Source organism: Cynara cardunculus (assembly GCF_001531365.2).
Source record: "Cynara cardunculus var. scolymus isolate 2C chromosome LG 10, CcrdV1, whole genome shotgun sequence".
Lineage (NCBI taxonomy): Eukaryota > Viridiplantae > Streptophyta > Magnoliopsida > Asterales > Asteraceae > Cynara > Cynara cardunculus.
In genome coordinates, this window is record NC_037537.1 from 25,735,626 (window position 1) to 25,754,300 (window position 18,675).

General features: G+C 32.8%; 3 protein-coding genes across 5 annotated transcripts; 2 read left to right on the plus strand and 1 right to left on the minus strand.

Annotated features, from left to right (window-relative positions):
• The first annotated feature begins 3,096 nt into the window (after positions 1-3,096).
• Positions 3,097-3,834, plus strand: LOC112519475 (histone H2B.9-like). The gene has a single exon (XM_025127619.1). The coding sequence runs from the start codon at positions 3,144-3,146 to the stop codon at positions 3,564-3,566; it is 423 nt and encodes a 140-aa protein (XP_024983387.1). The 5' UTR covers positions 3,097-3,143; the 3' UTR covers positions 3,567-3,834.
• A 3,468-nt stretch (positions 3,835-7,302) lies between these two features.
• Positions 7,303-9,996, plus strand: LOC112519006 (F-box/LRR-repeat protein At3g59190-like). 3 transcript variants are annotated; one of them, XM_025126874.1, is made up of 4 exons: positions 7,303-8,346; positions 8,828-8,974; positions 9,463-9,611; positions 9,721-9,996. In XM_025126874.1, exons 1-4 carry the CDS (start codon positions 7,402-7,404, stop codon positions 9,752-9,754), a joined length of 1,275 nt encoding a protein of 424 aa, XP_024982642.1. In that variant the 5' UTR covers positions 7,303-7,401; the 3' UTR covers positions 9,755-9,996. The 3 variants fall into 3 exon arrangements, with proteins under 3 accessions (XP_024982642.1, XP_024982641.1, XP_024982643.1); XM_025126875.1 differs by having other exon boundaries at positions 7,310-7,457; positions 7,581-8,346; positions 9,463-9,996; XM_025126873.1 differs by having other exon boundaries at positions 7,304-8,346; positions 9,463-9,996.
• Positions 9,997-11,486: 1,490 nt separating this feature from the next.
• LOC112519156 (soluble inorganic pyrophosphatase 4-like) lies at positions 11,487-17,411 on the minus strand. The gene is made up of 9 exons (XM_025127151.1): positions 17,299-17,411; positions 15,632-15,776; positions 15,491-15,519; positions 14,982-15,047; positions 14,800-14,907; positions 14,117-14,182; positions 13,911-14,031; positions 13,181-13,262; positions 11,487-11,731 (listed from the first exon to the last, which is right to left on the minus strand). Exons 2-9 carry the CDS (start codon positions 15,765-15,767, stop codon positions 11,689-11,691), a joined length of 651 nt encoding a protein of 216 aa, XP_024982919.1. The 5' UTR covers positions 15,768-15,776; positions 17,299-17,411; the 3' UTR covers positions 11,487-11,688.
• Between the last annotated feature and the right edge of the window lie 1,264 nt (positions 17,412-18,675).

Here is an 18,675-nt window from a genome sequence, read left to right on the forward strand (position 1 = left end):
ATATTACTGAGATAAATTGTGTTCTACTAGTTTTATTGATATTGATATATTAATGAATAATTTAGAATTTTTTTTAATTGTTAAAATTAAAAATACAATGTTTAATAATAACTAGTAGATGTTATAATACAATAATTTTGAAACTACAATGATATAGTAAGAAAATCACATCATTATAGTACATATGTACAGCCTACGTAGACAATGAGGTGGCACGGAAACCTGGTATAATAGGTGAATTTAAATTAAAAGGTTACTCAATGCTATAATGGGTAAATTTTCCAAAGTACAATGAATGTTATAATAAAGAAATTTATGAAAGTAGATTGCTATTTTGTACATTTTGGCCTTTAGAATATTATCGGGAGGTTACTCACGTCACGTATTGATATATATATATATATATATATATATATATATATATCTTGATTTTGATGTTTCGTGTTATTTTGTGTTTCTATCGATGTTATAATACGATCTTATATAGTTTTGAGGGAAACATAAATTTGAAAATATAATAAAAAATTTGAAAAAAAAATATGTTAACTATTTAAAAATTCTTTTTTTATATATAACTTCTTTAATTCAATGTTTTATAATAATTTAATTTAAGTTTAATAATAAAGTAATTTATTTTTTATTTAACCAGATAATTTTGTATAATAATAATAAATAAGTATTTTGTTAAAATTCAATAATTGTTCTGATTATATTTTATATTTTTTACATTTAAAATGGGATATTTATCTTGTCTTTGACTATATTTATCTGCAGTTAGTGACACGAATTCATACATGAAGCTTTAATAAGTTAATTAAATTTGTGTTTATGCACAATCTGCTTGTAATCTGAAATTTAAGTAGTAGGCATAAATTAACAGTACTTTATGCATAAAAAAAATTCTTAAGAGGTTTTGTCAAATGGTTTGTCATATAGTATTAGATATTTTCCAATAAATTAATATTTATTTTGAGGCTATAGGTGCAAAAAACCCGATCAACTCAACCAAACGTGAAGTAACATAACCTGAAGCAGTTCGATATCTAATTGAGTTATAAAATCTTCAAACTGTAGATATTGGGTTTTTATTTGAACTCGACCCTACCCGATGAACTTAATATCATTTTATTTCTTGAATTTAATATGGTTCTCGAGTCTCTATTAATATGTACATTATACAATTACACCCTCACATACCTTCTTTGTGTACATATATTTTCATCTCTATATAATTCACTTGTATATATGTTAAATAACTGTGAACATGCATATATGCAACTTGTGAAAATTAATTGAATGTGATATACTTAAGATTTAATAAGTATGGATAAGTTGTACCAAATGGTTGATGGTGAAACATAAATTATGAGTGGAGTAGAAAAAAACAACATAATCAAGGTCAAAGAAATATCTTGATGCACCAAACTATCAAGTCGGCCAATCTGTATGGTTTGGGTTGGGTTGCACCTTGTTTTTATTTGGGTTGGGTTGAGATTTTTCAAAACCGTAAACATCGGGTTGAAACCCGATCAATCCAACCTATGAGCACCCCTGCCAATGACTGTTAACAGTTTAATGAAACTTACAACTTATTCAGTTAGCTTACACGGTTGTTTGGTAATGTCTTAAGGATATATAAACCGGGATGGGGAAGGGTCCGGGTTACTGTTATCGTTTATGTCGACAAGTATGCTTGTTATTGCTTCTAGACAACGGGTTATGTTCATTTTCTGCTCATTTTAATTTGTAAAGAATCTCATAGGAGAAAATTATTGGAATCATTTTTGCAACAACAACAAATGAACGTACCAAATAATTATTTTGTTGATGAACCTATCAATCAAAAGACTCCAGTATTTGAAGCAGTACTTTGGTGGATTGAGTTCAGATTTTTCAAACCACCATAATTGGGTTGGATTGTAAAAATGTCATAAAAACTAATGAAGTTTTCTATTTTTGATTGCTCTAATCTATGAACTATTTTTTTGGATTAAAAAATTATTTTAAACAAGAAGGTTTTTTAATGAATTTTGAAAATTTAATTAATTAAAATGGGAAAATTCAAATTATCTTTCATTTATAAAAATTGTTAAAAAACTTAAGAGTATCTCTAACAGGTTCTCTAAAATAGAAAAAATGAGTTTTTTTTTAAATATATAATATTTATATACGGTAAAATAGAACAAATAAACTCACACACCCTATTCACCTTTGACCTGCTAGGAGGCCAAATATTCACAGAACCGATAAGCCAAAGGCACTTTGGTAAAAAAAGAGTTTTTGTTCTATAAAAAACTCTAACAGCTTTACCATCTTGTTCTCTAGAATAGAAAATCATGAAAAAAATTATAAATATAGATAATTATATAAAGCTTGATGCTGTGAAATTTTATCTAATTCCAACAATGAGATTGAATTTTTTTTTATAAGAAGTTTAAAAAATTGTATTGGAATAATGAATTCAGGGACGTTCCAATTGTTTTGGAGGTTCAGTTACATCTAAAACTTTTGATTACATTGTTAAACCTAAAACGATTAACAATCTGAAACTAAATATAAACCATTACTGATTTGAACCTAAAAACCAAACAATTAATAATTTGAATCTAAATAATTTTGGCTGTAATTTTACACAGGTCGATAAAAGACCTTAAACACATGTAAATTTGGACCCTAATTTTTCGGGGGCCCTGTTCAAAATCTCACATTTAACATGTTAAAGAACGACCATGAATAAACTAGAAAATATTATAATAATATAATTTATGTTAAAATCTCTAAAATAAATAATCTGTATAAAAATGTGTATTTTTTTTTAAATTTATGAAAACTATTAAAAATACTTTAATAATTCAAAGCAAGAAATTTCATTAATAAAAATAATTCACAAAACAGTTTTTTTTTTTTTTTTTCATTTCATTTGGTTATAAACAAAGAAAACTCGCAAAACAAATATTCTGCAGCGTGTGAGAAAAGAAAATGACACGTGTGAATAGGGCAATGTCAACAATCCGAGTGGAACAAATTTCGACCAATCAGAACCAACCCACGACTCCTATATAAACCAAACGCACACCTCTCACGTTCATCAATCGCAAAAACTCTCCGATTTATCTCTCTTTCTTCATTCTGGTCACACGATAATGGCGCCGACGAAGGGTGAGAAGAAACCAGCGGAGAAGAAGCCATCGACGGCGGATAAGAAGCCAGCCAAGGCGGAGAAGAAGCTTCCGAAAGAAGGCGTATCCAGCGGCGGTGTTGATAAGAAGAAAAAGAAGATCAAGAAGAGCAGTGAGACTTACAAGATCTATCTCTTCAAGGTTTTGAAACAAGTTCATCCTGATATTGGAATCTCAGGTAAAGCCATGGGGATCATGAATAGTTTCATCAACGATATTTTTGAAAAACTCGCTCAGGAATCGTCCCGTCTCGCTCGCTACAACAAGAAGCCAACGATCACTTCTCGCGAGATCCAGACGGCGGTCAGGCTTGTGTTACCCGGCGAATTGGCAAAACACGCTGTTTCTGAAGGTACAAAAGCCGTTACGAAATTTACGAGTTCTTAGATCGTAGTCGGATGTCAAATGAAAATATGCGATTTGATCGATTCCTATTTGAATTCTTCAATGTCGATTATTCTTTTTCCGAGATCGAGATCTCATATTTCTCTGATATACAATTTCCTTTTGACAAACGAAGTTCTTAAATCCACATCATCTGTTTCCTGATGCTTAATTTCAAAATCTATCGTGATTTGATTTGTAATTAGATGTGTTTGAAGCTAGGGTTTGGAGGAGATCCAGATTTTAAAGTTTTCACAGATCGATTCATGCTGATCACATAATTCTTTCAAATCAATACATAAACAATGAATCAACATATACTTAATCCTGTGGCGACTTGATCAAAATTCCTTGATGAATCCGAGTCCTCTAGATCACCTTTCGCTGTAATGATCCCAAAAACTTCAGAACAACATTTGTGATTACGATCACATCAATCTAGCAATTACACTTCTTAAAATGTGCTCAACTGCCATTGGCGTATTGATGAAGAGTTCAAATTATTGCAAAACATAGGTGGTGGTGGTGGGGTTGGGGTGTCATGGTGGTTTACAGTATTTTGGGACATTAGTGGGAGATGAAAACTGTGAGATGGATGTAAACAGACATTTATTTTCAATAGGCCAGAGATTTCAGAAACTGGTGGGTTTTTTGTTTGAAATGGTGACGATGGATGTGTGAGATTGTGATGAATGAGAGGGGGTTGGAGTTGTGGATTTTCCTTCTAGTTATATGGGTTGCTATTGAATCTTTGCAACTTACCCTTTGAATTACAAATACAGATTAATCCCCTTAGACAACTTTATCTGTATATAACTTCATAAAAACCAACCAGTCAGCCCTAAATTTTCAGTCATGTTAAGAACCAATGAAGCTTAAGGAATTTTGTTACACACGGAAGAAGAAAGAAAATTAGTTTGGGCTGAAAGAGAAAATAATCTGTAACTTAAAAAAGGAAAACCAGGGACCTGTTCTGTCATTTCTCTAAACTTAAGAAATAGCATAGCTTTTTGTAAAATAAAACGACAGAAGGTTCACTCTCACTCACCCATGAATTCCCCCTTTGGATTTGCCTAAAAGGATCGAGTGAGAATTCGATAGCAGAAGTGGACTAGGGTTCGTTCGAACTAAAGTCACGAATCAAGGTATTCTCTAACTCAAACTTGATGAATTATATATGGTTAGACTCGTTCTTTGAACTAGTTTCGAGTAGAACAAGTTTAGAGGGCCAAATATGATCGAGGATAACGAAATTTGTTCGGAACAATTGGACAACAAGCAAAAGCCTAGTTGATGACTTGATAAAGATCGGCCCAGTGTGACAAAAACCCTCACGTAGATAGTGTACTCTTTTCGGCGGGTTATCGGATAGTAGGACATCGCCAAAAATCGGTCTCGATCCAAGATTTTTTCATTTCGTAACAAGTCTCATTGTAACTGGTCCCTGTCCCAACCAAAAACATCCGGCTTGTTCTCCATATACAAAGCCTAGGCCCAGGAACTGGTGCTGGATTGGGTCCAAATCGACCCATTTTTAACCCCATAAATCAATTTTAGACATATAAAAAATCTTGTTTGAAGGTTTTTATTTTTGTATTTTATATAATATCTTTATTGATATACACCTTAAAATATATAATTGGGTCATTCAAATATTCTTTAATTTTTTTTTTCAAATTCTTCTCACCAAAAATGTTGTTAATGTTTCTACAATTACAATTTTTTTTTAAATTTAATATTCGAACATTTAAAAAAACCACTTCGAAAAGAACTTGAAAAACTTACAAAAACACTTAAAGTTTTTGGTATGAAAATTTTAAAAATCTTGGTATCTAATTTCTGAAAAATATTAAAAAGAAATTGTATAACCAGTCTCGGGCCTGGCCCGTCAACGGTCTCGACATGAAAAATTAATATTGGTTTCCAATGTTGATTATCTGCACATTCAAAAAAGAGGGGCAATATTGGTAATTCTAACAACAATTATATCTGAAATGGATGATGAAGAAAAGTGGGCCTTCGTTCAACGTTTTAGACAATCTTGTTTTTCGGATTGTATTCAAAATATAAAATTATACGTAGCTATTTAAACTCAACAACTACTTATTTGAAACCTGAAACTCTGCAACATAATAGACATTCTACGTCACCTATTAAAATGCAATGTTCAAAAAAATATCGATAACGTTATATCAGCACTGATATCTCATATCTCAGATTTATTTGTTTTTTTCCCTATTAGTTCAATATACCATTAACGTTTCTACTCCAAATCCTCTGGTTTCATAGCACACAATATAAGGTGTTCATCGCTTCTTCCCAACCAGATTTGCCAAGCTGTAATCACTTCTATTAATTTATATGTATACTATATTATAAAGCATTTGACTAAAGCTCTTAGAAACCATTTTTTATGCATGAAATATTGTTTATTGATGTATATTACTTAAAATTCAAGATTACAAATAAATTGTATGTAAGTACAACTTATTAAAGCTTCATTTTGAATTCATGTAACTAACTGCAGTTAAACATAGTTAAATACAATATAAACATTTTATTTTAAATATAAAAAAATCTAAAATATAATTATGATAATCATTGAGTTCTAACAGAATACTTAATTATTACCCTTATAAAAAATTATATTATTAAATCAAAAATAAATTACTTCATTATTAAATCTAAATTAACTTATAATAAAAAATTGAATTAAAGAAATTACACAAAAAACAAGAACTTTTAAATAGTTAATTTGATACTAATATTAATATATTTATTTTCGAAATTTTATGATATCTTCAATTTTATATTTTTATTCAAAAATAAAAACATTATTCATTTCTCAAAACCACATAAAAACCATATTATAACATCTACAGAAAAGAAATAAAACGAAACATTAAAATCGAGATATATCTCGCTGCATTGCACGAGTACCCTTCTTGCACCATTAATATTTCTACTTATAATCATATGGGTTCAAAACACAATATAAGGTGTGCGTTGTTTCTTGCCGACCAGATTTGCCAAACCGCAATCATGTCTATTAATTCCTATACTGTTAACATTCATGATTCAACTAACATCAACTGGTTTAAAAAAACTATAAAAACCGTTCATCATTTCTTGCCTTCCACATTTGCCAAACTGCACACAAACGTTCATACGCCTTCAACATCTTGACATATGATCAACTAGTTTCAGGAAAACAGTATACAATTTACGCTGTATCGTCTTTTACAAACCATATTCGTCAATCTGCAAAAACCAACTGATATAGAAAAAAGGATAACACTGACAATTATTTCATATACAGTTGTTTTTTTATTAACCTGAATATCCAACTCGCTATACAATTGTTCATAATGTTAGGGGTTGTTTGTTTATTTCTAAATAGTTTCATTAAAAGACAACCTCTGAATCGTTAAGAGGTAAATCTTGCTTGACAAGAAAAAAGTCTGCCTCTTAATGGTTTCAAAACCCTCTGAATAATTTTATATCCTATATCTCATTAACCATTAAGAGCCCTAATTTCATTGTACATAATTACCAAACAATTATATTTCATTTTACATTATATCATGGGAGCCTCTTAATCTAACCACTTAAGCATTTTATACCAAATCATTCAGCAATTACCAAAAAGCCCCCGAATGATTTTGGTGTAAATCAAATTATTGGAGTCCGGATCCATTCTTCAAGAGATAAAACCTTCATCCGGGTTAAATCGCTGCTCCCCAAATTGAATTGGGGAAAGAAATCCTAAAACCCCCAATTCAAAACCCTACAAACATTCTTGATCGGAGCCCTAATTCTCTCAATTGCTCAACAAATTATGAATTTGCGGTCACGCAAAATTCAGAGCAGACGGGTGAAACGAGCTCCTTGCAGGTTTGTTGTAATCAAGGATGAAGGAGTAGACATCATTAGCAGATTACCTGATGCACTACTCACATATATCCTCTCTTTGCTTCCCGATGCCGATGCGAATCGAACTCGCGTATTGTCGAACAGGTGGAAGAATCTCTGGTTGTTTCTGCCAAATCTTCATTTCGTTATGCCGTTCTGTTGGTCAATTGGAGAAGTCAAGAAGTTTCACGATTCCGTTGATCAAGCACTTGCACTTCGAGGTGGTATGCCAATTGAGAAATTCTTTCTTTACTGTTCTAAGAACTGTGATTATGATCGTGTTTATGGATGGCTTTCTACCATTGTTAAGTGTAAGGTTCATGAGCTTGAACTTAGGTTTCCAGCTGATCGATTTAGGGCTAGGTTTTGTTGGGATTTATTCAAGACTTGCAATACGCTTGTTGCGTTAACTTTGAGAGGTGAATTCGTGTTAGATGTTCCTCAGGCTGAGTTGCTTTTTCCTTGTTTGAAGAAAATCAATCTGGTATCCATTCTTTATTCTGGCGATGAATCGATTGTGAATCTGATTTCTGGGTGTCCTGTTTTGGAAGAATTGTTTGTGGAGAGACAAGTAATCGGTCAATTCGATAACTTGCAGACATTTAAAGTCTCATCTCCATCTTTAAAGAGGTTAAGGATATCGTTTGCATTGTGTATTCTTGGGAATTATAGGGTTGTGATCGATGCTCCTAAACTGGAATATATATACATTTTGGATGTAATGTCGACTGACTACTCTTTGACAATGCCGATGTCTCTTGTTGAAGCCAACATCAAGGCTCGAACCGACAGCAATACTGAATCTATTGCTCAAATTGTTGCAATCCTCTCTCCAGTCAAAATCTTGACCTTGACTGATTCAACCTTAATGGTATGCTTACTTATCCATCTTCAAAGTTTAATCCATTTAAAGATATCTAGTAGATCATTCCAATTTTAAACTTGAAGTGCTAATTACATTGAATGTTTAGACATAATCGCCCGTTTCTAATAATGCTCGTCTTAGCTATATTCCAACGGTTATTGTCAATTTCCAAGAGGGGTCCTTTGGATCAATGACCTTAAAATAAGTTTTCAATCAAGAGCACGGGCTTCGAAATTTTGTATAGCTCAACGACCTTCATCTGATCGGTCACTGGTTAAAAAACAGTTTGCCCCCGGTTGTTTTCGATCTCATAAAAACATAGAAATACACTGGAGTATAATTTTGAGAAACCAACTTGTGGTGAAGGTCATTGAGCTAAATATACCTTCCAACGGAAATCAAGACGATCAAACTAGCTGAAAAAAGTTCAAATCTTATGTGTGTATTTGGCTTTGGAACGCTAATGTTTAGTGTTTGTTTTATGCAGGCTCTGAGTTATGTTCATAATTTAAACATACCCACATTCGCTAACTTGATCAAATTTGTGGTTGGCATCGACTGTCTTTGGGGCTGGAATTTGCTGCCAACTCTCCTACACAACATGCCTAATCTTGAGCATATTACCTTTTCGGATGTAAGTTCATACCTACAACTTTCTTTACCTCAGATGGGCACATATATTTGGTTTCTTTAAGGGAATGGTAATGGAAATGGGAATAAGATTGTTGGGAATGGAAATGGGAATGAGTTTTATTCCTCCCAATTTGTTGAGGAATGCTTCATTACCCGGTATTTGGTAATGCCCCTATTCCGTTGTATCAAACCAGACACCATTAATGATTTCCATTTCTATTCTCAACCCCTGAATTGGTCTCGAGGTCACATTTTGTGAATCTTGATATTTAATTTCGATTGGATTTTGTCACAAAATCAACTCCTTGACTCACACTATTCGAATATAAAGCTTAAATGTAGTTGTCAAAATTTTCTCAAAAAGCTGAACAATTTCCATCAATTTCAAAGTTGAAATTAATATGTTCGACCTGGAGTCAAAGTGTAGGGTCCGTGTCACTCTTCATAGCCTCGTAGCCTAATTATTTGCATTTGTTTGTTAATCTTTAGGGACTTGTACCTTTCCCGCGAATACAATATGCCTTCAACATGAATTGGGTCCCACCAGAGTATGTGCCCGGTTGTCTGCGCCATAAGATTACAGAAATCACAATCTGCAACCGGGAACCTGTAATTCAAGAAGAGTTCGGCTTAATCAGGTATCTGCTCCAACACTCGACTAATTTGAGGATTTTCAGAATAAATGGTCATAGAAATGACAGTAAGAGTCGTGAACGGTTATTAAGCTTACCTCGTGGCTCGAATCAGAGTCGGGTCGAATTCGTTTGAAGTGCCTCTCTAAGATCCTGATGATCTTTCACATAAAAACATCCAATATAACAGGTGAGATCATCCACAGATTGTTTTGATCTTTTCAAGTTGAACCTTCTTCTTTTTCAAACCTTTTTGTTGTGTCCTTTTCAGTTGTAGAATGTGCAAAGTTTAGCATAGTTGGGGGTTTTTGATAATCTATATATACCTGTAAAAGATCATAGATTGCAAGTAAAATAGGGTCATGGCAAAAGGGTTGCCTTGGGTTCTCAATTTTCATTGCCTTTGGGTCCATTATTTGCATCTTTTTTTAGCACAGATTGGGTTTTTTTTTACGGAAACAATCACTCTATTCTTTGGGATAAACGTTAGGTCTGCCTACATCCCACCCCTCTGGAGCTCACTTTCGGATGGGACATACTGTATTTGTTTGTTTTTTTTATTTGCATCCTTATTTATTCGCAATGTTCGAAATGGTCATTTTTGAGATAGAGGACAACATATCCCATACCGCACCTCTGGATGGGATACATTGGGTTTGTTGGGTTTGGTTGGTTTGGTTTTTCATTTTCTTCCTTATCTATTTGTAATGTTTTTAAATGGTTGTCTTTGAGATAAAGATCATATCTCTCTATATACCCATCTCTGGATGGGACATACAAGGCCAGGCTTGTTTTGTTTGGTTTTATAAATGTATCTTTATTTGTTTATTAAAAAAAAAAATTAAATGGTCCACTCGGGTTTGACTTGGGGGCTACTTGGTTACCTGGTAGTTATTGAATGGTTTGATACAGAATGATTAAGTGGTCAGAATGATATAGTACAAAATGAAATGTAATTATTTGGTAATTATTTACAACGTTGAATGGTTAAAGGAGACCCAAGGGAGACTCATGATACAAAAACCATTCAGAGCGTTTTAGAACCATTAAGAAACAGATTTTTTTTACCAAACAAGATTCACCTCTTAAGGATTCTGATGGTGCCTCTTAATGGAACGATTAGGAGGTAAACAAACAACTCCTTAATTCCTTATTTATTCTATGGATGACTTTTTTTCCTCAATTACTACAACGTTGTTGACTGGTAAAATTGGTACGAAACAAAAACTAGGAATTCAATGTTTGTTGCATCAATTAAAAATCTTGAGTTATTTATCTGTAACCTGTAACGTATGAGGGTCGCTAATGTGTCAAAGAACAACATTGTTTGGTTTGATTATGACCGTTATCCTTGGGATGAAAGTTTTGAGATGTTTTGAGGAAAAAACCAAACAATCCCAAGATATTTTGGTCCATTGATGTAGGCAGATATGTCATCTATCTCGAATGATAGCATAGGTGGTTTTTTTAATTATAAATTGATTAATTTACATGAAAAACAACGTACTTTAACTTGATTCTTATTTTGAATAACGTACTTTCAAAACTTTCATTTTGGTATCTAAGATGTAAATTTTAAACATTTAAGTACCCAAAGATAACTGGTTGAAAACTAATTTTAAATTAAAAAATTCATGTCACTAACCACGTTGGAAATAATATTGAGTTGGATAATACACCACTTGCCACATAAGCATGGTAACCGGTTAATGCTTCAACCGATTACTCGGGTACTTAAATGTTTAAAACTTTACATCTTAGGCACCAAATTGAAAGTTTTGAAAGTACGTTACCAAAACAATAATCAAGTTAAAGTATTTTGCTTTTTCATGCAATTTGGCCTTATAAATTATGTGTTTTAACTAGAGATACAGCACAACGTTCTTCAAAGGGGATGTCATAACAAAAAAAAATGGAACACGATTTGTCTATATATAACAAAGAAAAGTACCAAATTCTTGCTTAACAGGTCTGCCTGTACATGTAATTTGGTCATTTTTTGGGAGATGATAAATAATATAGTTTTTTCCGTTATCGTCACCATCGTAAAGGAAGTAGAATTACAACGGAACTCCTCGTAAATCTACCGCCTCAACCCCTCCACAATGTAATCTGCATACAGATCCCTTCATAGAACATAAAACCGAATACCACATTAGATACCGAGAGAATATGTGGACTCTATTAGAGATTACTGTCTAAAATAATCAATAACGTAAAAGACAAAGATTCCAACATATATAGAGGGAAAATCATCTAAGTCTAGCCAATGCAAGACTTCAACAAATACGGTCGTAACAGGCGTTTGGAAATCCACAAACCGTCGGCCAATTTTACTGGACTTGATAATGTTAGGTGTTTTATCAATTGAAATTCAATGGATTTTGGTGGATCTTATCCGATCATCCATTGATATTGGACATTGCCAACTGATCCAATCATTCCATCCGTCCATTATTTTTTTTATCTAAGTTTTCAACCAATTATATAATGTAGCGAGGGATTGTTTGAGAAGTGAGAAGCATAAGAAGAGATATGAACCCTTGGTCACTTTTAATCTCATGCCTACCCATGAATTTTGCTTTAGAAGGTAATTGATCTGGTGCACCTCATTAACGTTGACATTCAATTAAGATTGACCCAAGAGTGAAAATCTATTCTTACGCTTCTCACCATAACTTCTCTTCTCACGGAAACCCAACACTATATATATATTAAGGGTCAGGATCAAGGAAAAACCGCCAAAAAGTTGAAAAACTGAGAAACACCATGGTAACCATTCGTATATACATCATGGACATATGCATACAAGCAATTTGTCCGGTATACGTGAAAGTTTCAGGCAAAGGCAGAGGATCSGATCCTGTAGTCAACTACCTGGACTATTCAAACAAAATAGAATAGATTGGATTAGCAAGACAAGGAAGGCTACCCTGGGGTAAAAGCACTAATCCGTCTATCTACCGACTACCTAACTACCTAACTAAGTAATACGTGTATAGACACCAAGAAACATCTTCAATTACTAATATGCACATGTTCATACTGTACACATGAAAGACTACCACTACTCTACCAGGGTGTTGTTCTTTAGTTTTTCAATTTTTGGGTTTTTTCTCTTAATCTCACTCTATTTTCTAATTTACTAAAAAACACCACATAAATTTTGGTAAGATAACTGGATTTGATTGGTTCATTTTTATTGAATTTGGGAATGTCATCCATTACCAACCAGCCCAAATTGGATATTGAGATTTTGTATCTGATCCAATCCAATTACAAATTTCATCCCATCCCTAGTCTCTATCTTAGAGGTTGAGAAATTGTTCCTGTGAAGACCCCAACATGCAAAATAAAAGCAAAAACACGAGGGAAAACACGGAAACATGTGAGAGAAGTAGCATCGTAAATCCGTCGGCCATATTTAATACAATTCATGTGATGGGACCATTCTTCCTTTGATAAAAGTGGATATATAGGTATTCACATGTGAAACAAGGAGATGCTAATAATGTTGTGATCATATACGATACATATGTTCACGTGTTCTATAAGCATTTTAAGTTTTTACTTACATTGAATGCTTGACCGCCTCGATCGCCTTATCGGCCGGCAAGAAATCATCAACAGCGACCTCCTTATTCTCGTTCTTCTTGTCTAACTAGTTGTTAAGATAAACAAGAGTTGCATCTTCAACAATGTTCTTATGGGTGCACGTTTGATGCGTGGATGAGACTGGACAGGACAAGCGAAAGTATAAGAGGTTGTTTGGTTGGTTTTCCATTAAGTCCTGTATGGAAAAAGTAAAATTGTTCGTGTAGTTGTGAAGGTTTTTGTTTGGGAGGGTTTTTTCATATATGGAAGGAGCATGTTCTTTAATTGTGAGGGACAGGTTCACGAAAAACTTGGTTTTCTACATAAACATCCCCCCTTAAAGAATAATCCACTTTTTATATCATTAAGCCACTACCAAACAGTCATTATAGCTGACTGAATAAGCAACGAGTCTCGTTAAGATGCTAATAAACAGGCTAAGATAGGTTGACTGGGGATAAAAGAATTGTGGAAGGTTTCAATTTGATATAAGTAGTTTAGTAATTTACAAAGCTTGTCATTTTGTTCCACCTACTTCAGTGGGGTAGGAAAAATGCATTTTTGTCTCACTCAGTCATATCTGGTCTCGATATAACTGCCATGCCAAATGTGGGACGACAAGTTTTTGTCCTGTATACCAGACACATCCTATATAACATATGTGGTCCATAACACTAAGTATCATAATATAACTTAGTTCTGAAAGGATACAGTCTTCAAAGAAGCGACGGATCTCAGCCAACCGATGTGGTGGGAGCTCCTTGATATCGTTGTAGTGCCTATACTCGGGATCATCAGCACAAACTGCAATGATCTTATCATCTTTTTCTCCCTGGTGATGCCGATAAACATAAGTAAACTTGTTTCAATGGGAAAAAGAACGGACATGTAAATGTTGGTTAAGACCATATGAATACCTGATCAATCATGGGCATGACTCCTATTGCTTTGGCACGGAGAAAACAACCTGGCAAGATCGGTTCCTGTACATGTGTTCAAAACCTTGGTAACACGATCCCAGTAAGACTGGCTTCGGAAATGTTTGGTGACGGTTGTGTATTCGTGGGATGCAATAAAATTTTATTATAAATCGAGAAGGGAAAATTAATGCAATTGCTCATTGAAAAATAAAATCCAAAATGTATATTTTGAAAGTGGTAATTGAGCATCTCTTGCTAATTTGAAAATCCGATATAAAATACCCCGACAGAAATATACCATTGCTAGCGTCAAATTGAATACTAGTTTTTTTTTTTTTTGCTATAACTTGTTTAATTCAATTATTTTCCTCATAATTTAGATATTTTACATTTATAAATAAAGATGTAATTTATCTTAGTTTCAGTTACTTGTTCTTTATAATGATAGATTTTTCATTAGTTGAAAGTGTTTTTCAGTCGGTTATTAGTTAGTTATATGGAGTTCAAAGAGATTTAAGAAATTGTACATATAAACTTGAAATTTAAGGGATTATGTATGACTACATGATAGCTGGTGCTTAATAAGTTGTTTTTGAAAACATTACCTAAATGCTTTATAATATAGTATAGATATAGATACAAGAATTCATTAAGGTTTAGAACTTCCAGATGTTGCATACCTGCATGATGACCAAGACATCAATTGGGTCGTTGTCCTCACACAAAGTACGAGGGACGAAGCCATAATTGTGAGGGTACACGACTGATGAATATAGAACACGGTCAACCTGATAAAGCACAACCGAAACTTGTATAAAACATTATTTCTTCAATTCTTATGCTGGTCATCATCTTCCATTACCTTGATAAGTCCTGATCTTTTGTCAAGCTCATATTTCACCTTGCTCCCCTTGCTAATTTCGATCACCTAAAAGAATACAAGTTTCAAGCAACAGAGATATTTACCCATATAAAAGGCATATAAGCATAAATGAGATTTCAATTAATTCCATAACCTTATCATGAGTATGAAGCCATTCTTTCTTTAACCTTAAATGAGATTTTAATTAAATTCATCACCTCCTGGCACATCAAAGAAACAATGGCTTTATACTCATCAAAAGGTCATGGATTTAAAATCTCAATTAAGCTTATATACCAAAGTATACTATTTCTTAATACAAAGAAATCCTGATCCTGTAACAAGATTTTAATTAAATCCAAGACCTTCTGATGAGTATAAAACTATTTTTTCTTTAATAAGCTAGGAGTTCAATTAAAATCTCATTTAAGGTTATATTACCTAAATGACCCCTTGGGATAGTGATTTCAATTAATTAGACTTTAATCAGAATCGAGTCTAATTCTTACACAGTTGAATATTGTTGGCGCTCCAGGTCCTGCATTGGATTGTTAAGGAAGTCAGGTTTTTGAATTTTAATACATAATTACAGATGACAGGAACACGAACAATCGTTCTAAGAAATCAAGTAATCAGAATAAATAAAGTACCGATTTCAAGATCATGCCAAGGATGTGCGGCAACTGATCTTCTACTCATGGATGAAAGTATTCTTTCATTTAGAGGAGGATGGGAGGAATGATGAGAGTCAGCAGGTTTCTTTGAACTCTCGTTAGGTGGAGGCATGCTTGTAACCTGCAGGTGCTTGATGTATTCAGGAAAACCAACAATGAAATTACTGTGCAAATAACCGGGAAATCACAAAACAGAAGCTTGTCAAAACAGAACAGAAGGTCAACATTCAGGTCAACTCGAGCAAGTTTTTATGCCAGATTAGTTGGGACTGTGGACTTGCTGAAATTTGAAAAAGAAGGCTGCATATAGAGATTCTGTCAATACTCTCAGCAATTCCAAAACCAATTACTCTTGTCATTGTCCCTTATTAGGTTCAGATGAATGATTTAAGGACTTGGGCTTGGTGTCTGCGTGTTCATTGTGGGCTTCACACATTGATACATATATATATTACAGGTCAAAAGACGGGTCTTGGACCTGGAGTTTTATTCCATGGACAGAGAGTTACGCGGATATTCCCGCGACTAGAGGTCGCACAACTCCCTGGTTGGTCCTAGCAGTTAATTTCGGCTGAGAAGGCATACATATAAATATGTGTATCATTTCTGGGCAGAAGTATAAACAAATTTATCTGGTTTTCCATCATTTTTCACTCTGATTTCATCACCAAAACATCATTTGATTTGCTAGATTCAAGTATAACTTGAATTCGATTGTTGTATTATCCCCTAGGCAATAGCCAATAGTACCAGCGGATTTTTGTCTTAGAACACTACTACCTGCAGGCCTCAATTTAAATTTCGTTATACAAGAATCTGCAAATTCAAGTAAGATTTATAGATTTTTATCAATTGTTCTTGTTGTTTATGTGTCCATCTTTTACATTGTCAGTGAATTTGTCTACATAAATATATACATATTACTTATTCACGGTTGATTACTCCTAATACGATGTTTACATTTAGATCATCTTTTATGTACTTCAATTCATTGATTCTTCAAGTCATAAAATCCCCTTTTGGGGTTCAAACAGAAACGAGCAGATCTAAATGAAACGAACATGTTTCTTTATCGACTTTTGATGCGATATAGATCAATAGATGTAAGTTGTGCATAAAATTGTTCCAGAATCTAAAAGCAGAGATAAGATCCCCAAAACCAATACACATCAAAGCGACTTCAAGCAAATTAGTACCAAAAACAGAGCATCCACAACTGATTATAAAATACTTGATCAAAAAAGCATCAACGAAAATGAAATAGAAGAAACAAACAGTACTGAAAATAGGTCTTCAAGAACAATATTCCACCACTTTCATTTGTTTCATCCATTCTTTTCCATATATTTCACGGAAAACCAGCTCAAATCCCTACATCAATCCAGATCTTAATATACTAAAAAAAATCACCTTAATGTATAATCCTTTCCGCTGTAAATCTCACACAGACAACAATACTACAACATCACACCAAATCGAGAGAAAAAAAAACACATCTCGAACTCCATAAAACCAATCGAAAAGGCATACATTCAGATTTAGAACTAGCGGTTTGAAACTGGAACAACATATAATGAACTGCAATCGAACTTTAAACTATAACCTATGGAGTAAACTTAGGTCAAATAAAAAAATCAACAAACCTGAAACAATCTGTGGAGCAGCAAGCAAGCAAGCAGATCAGCAGCAGAGAAAATGAGCGCTTCAGATCTAGATATTTATCAAGAAATGAGTGTACGAACGAAGGCAAAAATATCGGGGTGTGTGAGCGTATATAGATACATATGTTTTGTATCTATATGTAGCATATCTCTCGTTACGGGTCCAGTTTCCCACCGATTTTGCAAGGAGAAAACTGTATAAATTTACCGTAACCACCCTAAACTATATATAAATTACAATTACATCCTCATACTTTTTGGTATATGAATACGAGACCCGTAAAAACATATTCGAAATAATCTAGTAATTAGAAAGCCAATGAAATGGTTACCGATGTTTCTTAGTTTTTCACTTTTTAGATGGTTTTTTCTTGAGAGCATTTCTAACAGCTACGTCATAATTTTTTTAAATAAAGTATTGAAAATAAAAATTTTAAAAACAATTATATTCAACTCCAACAGCTACTTTATTTTAACAATTCTAACATTAATTGTATTATTAAAATATTCATTACATTTAATAAAATATATTTTTTTCTACTAAACATTTATTTTCAATCCCTTTTATTAATAAAGAGTATTAAAATAATATTTTTTCTCTTTGTACAATATATCATAACTGTTGGGGCAAAAAGTTACTGAAATCCTTTTTTCCTCCATTTTAATTGTTGAAGACGCTTTGAATATATATATATATATATATATATATATATATATAAACGAGAACACCTCAATTTTATGAAATGTAAGAACACTTATGGACTTTCAAGTAACTAACACATAATAAAAGTTAGAATAAATGAAAATAAAATAAATATTTATCCACAATTTTCTGTTATCATAAATTTATTTTTATCCTTTAAATTTTGTTATTATCATCGGAGATTTTTTATGTCATGTGTCTATTGTCGATAATGATGTGATAATAATTTGATTTTGTCGTAATAATATGTGATAATGGTTTGATAAATTGAAGATTTTTTATGATGTGATTAATGTGATGGTCATCTAATAATTATGTGATTTTTATTGTGATAGTGATGCTAAGAGCATTATGTTCTTATATATGCATACATATTTATTGTAAACCTATTTTTTTAACCATTTTACAACTGTTGTCTTGTTATTATTTTATTCTAATAGATCTATTTAATTTGATTCCCTTTTTATTAAAAAAAAAAGTATTAGCATGTTTAAAATCAAAAACATGCAGTTAAATATTTACTGTAAATATCATTATGCTTTACTGAGGAACATTTTTTTAACATATTCTCATCTTTTGATGCAATGCTAGCATCTGAGAAAACCATTGAAAATGATCCCCTCTACTAATGGACCACAAACTTCAACTTCAAAATC

Excerpts from the sequence above, each read along its gene's own strand:
- LOC112519006 (XM_025126873.1), top strand. The coding sequence starts at position 7,402 with ATGAATTTGCGGTCACGCAAAATTCAGAGCAGACGGGTGAAACGAGCT. Across the intron at positions 8,347-8,827 it reads TGACTGATTCAACCTTAATG|GCTCTGAGTTATGTTCATAA; the intron begins GTATGCTTACTT and ends TGTTTTATGCAG. Across the intron at positions 8,975-9,462 it reads AGCATATTACCTTTTCGGAT|GGACTTGTACCTTTCCCGCG; the intron begins GTAAGTTCATAC and ends GTTAATCTTTAG.
- LOC112519156 (XM_025127151.1), bottom strand. The coding sequence starts at position 15,767 with ATGCCTCCACCTAACGAGAGTTCAAAGAAACCTGCTGACTCTCATCAT. Across the intron at positions 15,520-15,631 it reads TTGGCATGATCTTGAAATCG|GACCTGGAGCGCCAACAATA; the intron begins GTACTTTATTTA and ends AATCCAATGCAG. Across the intron at positions 13,263-13,910 it reads CCGTCGCTTCTTTGAAGACT|ACAAGAAGAACGAGAATAAG; the intron begins GTATCCTTTCAG and ends ACAACTAGTTAG.
- LOC112519475 (XM_025127619.1), top strand. The coding sequence starts at position 3,144 with ATGGCGCCGACGAAGGGTGAGAAGAAACCAGCGGAGAAGAAGCCATCG.